Source organism: Chelon labrosus (assembly GCF_963514085.1).
Source record: "Chelon labrosus genome assembly, chromosome: 10".
In the NCBI taxonomy this organism is placed as follows: domain Eukaryota; kingdom Metazoa; phylum Chordata; class Actinopteri; order Mugiliformes; family Mugilidae; genus Chelon; species Chelon labrosus.
In genome coordinates, this window is record NC_140360.1 from 1,027,208 (window position 1) to 1,032,870 (window position 5,663).

The window sequence follows — 5,663 nt, forward strand, 5'->3', positions numbered from 1 at the left end:
TCAGCGGAGCGGACCATCAGAACCCCCCCCCCCCCCCTGCAGGACATTTACACCAAACGTTGCACGTTAAGGGCCACAAAGATCCTGAAACAGCCCAGTCACCCCGGACACTCTCTCTAATTTCTACTACCATCAGGCCGGCGTTTCCGATGCCTGAGGACAAAGACTGAGAGGCTGAAGAAGAGTTTTTATCCCCATGCCATCCGCCTGCTCAACTCTGAGCCTTAACTGGGCTTTAAATACCACTGCACTTTATTCATGTAGCTGCTAAACACTGTAAATGTATGTACATATACAACTACCCCCCCCCCCCCCCCATCTATCTATCTATCTATCTATCTATCTGTGATGTTTGCAGTGAACAAGTGGAACACTGTTTGAAGAAGAATGAGAACGTCTGAAGAACTAAACTACTAATCTCCACTGACTGATTCTGTTAATGATCACATCAGGACTCACTCAGCCTTTCTGCAGTTCCTCACAGCTGGGATCAGTCTCCGTCGTCCCTCATCTGATGTGTTGTACTGATACAGGTCCAACTCATCCAGAACCTCCTCTGACATCTGCAGCATGTAGGCCAGAGCTGAGCAGTGGATCTCAGAGAGTTTCTTATTTGATCTGTTCTTTGACTTGAGGAACTTTTGTATCTCCTGATGAACTGAGAGGTCGTTCATCTCCATCAGACAGTGGAAGATGTTGATGCTTCTGTCAGGAGAGATTTTATCAGTGTTCATCTTCTTCAGGTTGTTGATGGCTCTCTGGATGATTTCTGGACTGTTCTCTGTCTGACCCAGCAGACCTCCTAAGAGTCTCTGGTTGGACTCCAGAGAGAGGCCATGAAGGAAGCGAACTAACAGGTCCAGGTGACCATTTTTACTCTCCAGGGATTCCTCCATGACTCTGTTCAGAAATTCATCCAGAGGTGAGTTATTGTAGTTTCTTCCCAGGAAGTCCTCCAGCACCTCTGTCTTCCTGTTGATGTAACAGTGGATCATGTAGACTGCAGCCAGAAACTCCTGAATGCTCAGATGGACGAAGCAGAACACCTTGTCCTGGTACAGTCCTCTCTCCTCTTTAAAGATCTGTGTGAACACTCCTGAGTACACTGAGGCTGCTGTGATATCGATGCCACACTCTGTCAGGTCTGATTCATAGAAGATCAGGTTTCCTTTCAGCAGCTGATCAAAAGCCAGTTTTCCCAGAGACTCAATCATCTTCCTGCTCTCTGGACTCCAGTGTGGATCTGTCTCAGCTCCTCCATCATACTTGACCTTCTTCACTTTGGTCTGAACCACCAGGAAGTGGATGTACATCTCAGTCAGGGTCTTGGGCAGCTCTCCTCCCTCTCTGGTTTCCAACACATCCTCCAGAACTGTAGCAGTGATCCAGCAGAAGACTGGGATGTGACACATGATGTGGAGGCTTCGTGATGTCTTGATGTGGGAGATGATCCTGCTGGCCTGCTCCTCATCTCTGAATCTCTTCCTGAAGTACTCCTCCTTCTGGGGGTCAGTGAACCCTCTGACCTCTGTCACCATGTCAACACACTCAGGAGGGATCTGATTTGCTGCTGCAGGTCGTGTGGTTATCCAGAGGCGAGCAGAGGGAAGCAGTTTCCCCCTGATGAGGTTTGTCAGCAGCACATCCACTGAGGTGGACTCTGTAACATCAGTCAGGATCTCAGTGTTGTGGAAGTCCAGAGGAAGTCGACACTCATCCAGACCGTCAAAGATGAACACAACCTGGAACTCTTCAAAGCTGCAGATTCCTGCTTCTTTGGTTTCAGTAAAGAAGTGATGAACAAGTTCCACTAAGCTGAACTTTCTCTCTTTCAACACATTCAGCTCTCTGAAAGTCAGTGGAAATATGAAGAGGATGTCCTGGTTGGCTTTGTCTTCAGCCCAGTCCAGAGTGAACTTCTGTGTTAAGACTGTTTTTCCAATGCCAGCCACTCCCTTTGTCATCACTCTTCTGATTGGTCCATGTCTTCCAGGTGAGGCTTTAAAGAGGTCTTCTTGTCTGATGGTTGTTTCTGGTCTGTGTGGTTTCCTGGATGCTGTTTCAATCTGTCTGACCTCATGTTCACCATTGACCTCTGCAGTCCCTCCCTCTGTGATGTAGAGCTCTGTGTAGATCTCATTCAGAAGGGTTGAGTTTCCTGCTTTAGCAATCCCCTCAAACACACACTGGAACTTCTCCTTCAGAGTAGATTTAACTTTACGTCCACAAAATTCATGAGCTTCAAGTTCTGAATGAAGAAACAAGAAGTAAGATGAATGAATAAACTCTCCAGTAAATACAACATGTCATTGCTCTAAAGAATGAGTGTGTGAATATATCTTGGTTCATCTCTGGAGACATTAGTAAATGTCCCATTTCTCCAGCAGCTTCAATGTTTAGAGAAATCCTCTTACTGCTCTGCAGACAGTCAGCCAGCTCCTCCTGCTTCATTCTCTTCAGGAAGTTCATTGTGATCTTCACAAATAAATCTCTGCTGCTCCTCCTCTGCTCTTCATCCTCACCCTCCAACACCTCCTCATCCTCCCTCTGACTCTCTGAGCATTCTGGGTAATCTGGACTCAGAACCTTCTGGATCTTCTTCAGCTGGTTCTTCACAAAAGTGATGATGTTGTCCTCCAGCAGCTGGAACAGAAAACCATATGAATGACACAAGCAGACTGAAATCATGGAGACAAACATCAGATCCATGTTGGACACACTGACAATCCACTGGTCTACTAAGTGCAGCATGGAGATGATGGAAAGTAGTTGTTGTAAATGTACAGACCAGAAAGATGGGGTCCAGCGGTGTCTGATGCTGCTGGGCAGACTGACCACTGAGAACCTCTGAGCTCTGCTGGTGGACTCTGTGGACCAATCATCAACGATTAGCTCTCATCATGTCTGTCCACACAGAGACAAACACAAGGTAAATGTCCCTGGAGTGATATGTGGATGTGAAGAGTGAATCAGATGAGTCTCTGTAGTGGTAAAGGTTTACTAGTCCTGCTGATCCCACTGACCATCAACAGCTCAGTCTGCAGCTGTTTCATAAAGCTTTGCCTCCCTGATGAATCAGCTGGAGAAGGAACCCAGAGCCAGAGACTGAAGACTGTAAAACGTCCACCAGTCCACAGTGAGTGACTGACAGGCCATTATCAGCCACACAGAAAACAAAGCAGACAGAAACATTAAGAAACCTCAGACTCTCTGACTGATCATGTTAGAGATGATAATCCTAGCGAGGCACATGTTCTTCACCTCAGAGCCATCAGCTGTTTCTTTGTCTCCTCAAACATATTTCACTATTTTAACTTTGGAAACAAAGTGTCTACACAAAATAGCCTGGATGTCCTTCCTCCCAACTCATCCTGAGTTTATCTTCTCTACAACTCAAACAAGGTCTTCAGGTCAGGACTCAGCTGTCCACCTACACCTGAAGGACAAGGGACAACAATGTCCACATGTTCTGAACATCTGAGGAGTCTCTGGACATTAATGGATCATCAGAGAACCACCAGGTTCATCAGAACAGGTTCCTCCAGGTCTAGGTCCAGGTCCAGGACCAGGTCCAAGTCCAGGTCCAGGTGAGTATGAGGTAATTAACAGACTCTAGTCATGTGACCTTCAGGTGATAAAAAGTGGGGATGGCTCGATCCGATACTTAGGATATCGGTCTGATATTGGTCAAGATTTCAGGATCGAACACTGACAAAAACAAGTATAGCCCGACCAATCCAATACCTAAGCCCAAATGCTCAACTTAACTTTGCGCGACATGCCGTAAACAGAGAACAGCTGCTGCAAGCGTGTGTAAACAGAACGTCATGACAGTGAATTAGCCTGGCGCTTTTATCATGTCAATTTGATAAAGCATTTGCAGAAGCATCCCGGAAAGGAGTATGACTACTTTTTGCAGTCAACAAATGCTTAAGAAGAAAAGTGTGCCGCGACAGCAGTCATTGCTCATTTTGAAGTGACCAAATGAATGTCAGAAAGGAAAGCAAGTGTGTGCAGCTATATGTCCTATAGCAGGGGTGCCCATTGCGTCGATCGGGATCGACCGGTAGATCCACAAGGTAGAGCAGACAGGTCGCGTTGCTTTGAAAAAAAAAAATGTTTTAGATGTTTGGCTGGCTTAACAATTATCTGTTGCACCTCCAAAACAAACAGGAAGACAAACGTTCATCTTTATTTATTTTACTTTATATTTGCAACATACCCTCAGTTCAGCGGCACACATCTACAGCCATGCACAACTTCAACAACAATAACTCAAGACTGTCTTTCTTAAAGGACAACGCTATTTTTCTAAAAGTGCAGTGCACCAGCTGATAAAAATAAAAACAAAGATGGATAGAGCTTTTAACACTGTAGCAACAATTAATATGACTTAGGATACACAGGTCATCACTTTGACTTGGTCATTGTAAAAGAAGCTCGCAAGCCAAACAAGTGTGGCCACCCCTGTCCTATAGTCTTCAATGGAACATTGGAACTAAGTCCATTCTATATGTAGTTTGATATGGGTGTTTTACATACAGTTCAACTCCAGAGGTTACATGTGAAAGAAGAAACATTCAAGTTTGCAGTTTGCACTGATTTGATGTTTAAATAAAGAGCTTATGGCTTGAGGCACATCGTGGTCTATTTTATTTCTTCCCTTAGGGGAGCAGAATATTTGTTGCCCAGTTTGAACATGGTGTTTTTCGATGTCCATATTAAGCAAAGCACATCTATACAAACTATATGTATTATTGACAACTTAACAGAGGAGAAAAGAAGGTATCGGATTGATATCAGTATCGGCAGATACTCCAACTTGAAGTATCGGTATCGGACATGAAGAAGTTGTATTGAGCCATCCCTAATAAAAACCTAAACTCCCCACCAGTCATTTAGAGCTGAACACTTGGAGGAAACGTCTTCTAGTCCAGACGTCTTTGTCTCAGTTTAGTTTCTGGACATAACAATGTTGACTCTTCCAGGAATAAACCAAAGGTCACGAGTGTCCATGAAGACTAGAACGTAGATGAACCAGGAGTTTTTATTCTCCAGCTCCACTTCCTCTGCAGCGTTACAGCTGATGAGTTTCATCTGAGTCTCTACCATGAAGAAGACCTGCAGGCCGAGGCCTCAGACGTGGAGCTGCTGACTCTCTTCCTCAATGTTTCATACTAATGTGCAGACTGTGTCTATATGGTTAGCTTAGCATTACTTTAGCTCCTCCTCTCCTCAGACAGATCTCATCTTCTCTCTCTCTGGTCCACAGTCAAACAGAATGAAGACTTGTCTCCATGGAAACAGACTGATCAGCTGATTAAAGACTGAAGACACTGCTTCAAAGATCAGTCTCTTATCTGTCTCCTCCTCTAAGGCCTGACACTTACTGTGTCGGCCATTTTAGAAGATCTTTGTAAAATAAGCAAGAATTCAGCAAGTTACTCAAACCATGTGACTTGCATAAAGTTAGTGATTGTTCTACTGTATATCTTTATGTTGTCTATCTTCTTCTTCCAGTGTGTCTGTGTTGTTTTAGATCAACATCTGTTTATCTTCTGAGGAAACATCTACAACATCTAAGCAGCAGAGATGAAACAGACATGAGCAAGTCAACGTTTATTTATCCTCAGCTCCTCAAGTCAGACAGATTTACTGACACT

The 5,663-nt window shown here is 44.5% G+C and overlaps 1 protein-coding gene across 1 annotated transcript; it reads right to left on the bottom strand.

Moving 5' to 3' along the window:
• Positions 1 to 416: 416 nt before the first annotated feature.
• On the bottom strand, positions 417 to 2,536 carry LOC311493855 (protein NLRC3-like). Its single transcript, XM_084552640.1, has 2 exons — positions 2,415 to 2,536; positions 417 to 2,248 (listed from the first exon to the last, which is right to left on the bottom strand). The coding sequence occupies exons 1-2, from the start codon at positions 2,467 to 2,469 to the stop codon at positions 456 to 458; spliced, it is 1,848 nt and encodes a 615-aa protein (XP_084408766.1). The 5' UTR covers positions 2,470 to 2,536; the 3' UTR covers positions 417 to 455.
• Positions 2,537 to 5,663: the final 3,127 nt, after the last annotated feature.

Coding starts and splice junctions, on each gene's coding strand:
- LOC311493855 (XM_084552640.1), bottom strand. CDS start 2,469: ATGAACTTCCTGAAGAGAATGAAGCAGGAGGAGCTGGCTGACTGTCTG. Junction 2,249..2,414: donor GGCTGACTGTCTGCAGAGCA/GTAAGAGGATTT, acceptor TTCTTCATTCAG/AACTTGAAGCTCATGAATTT.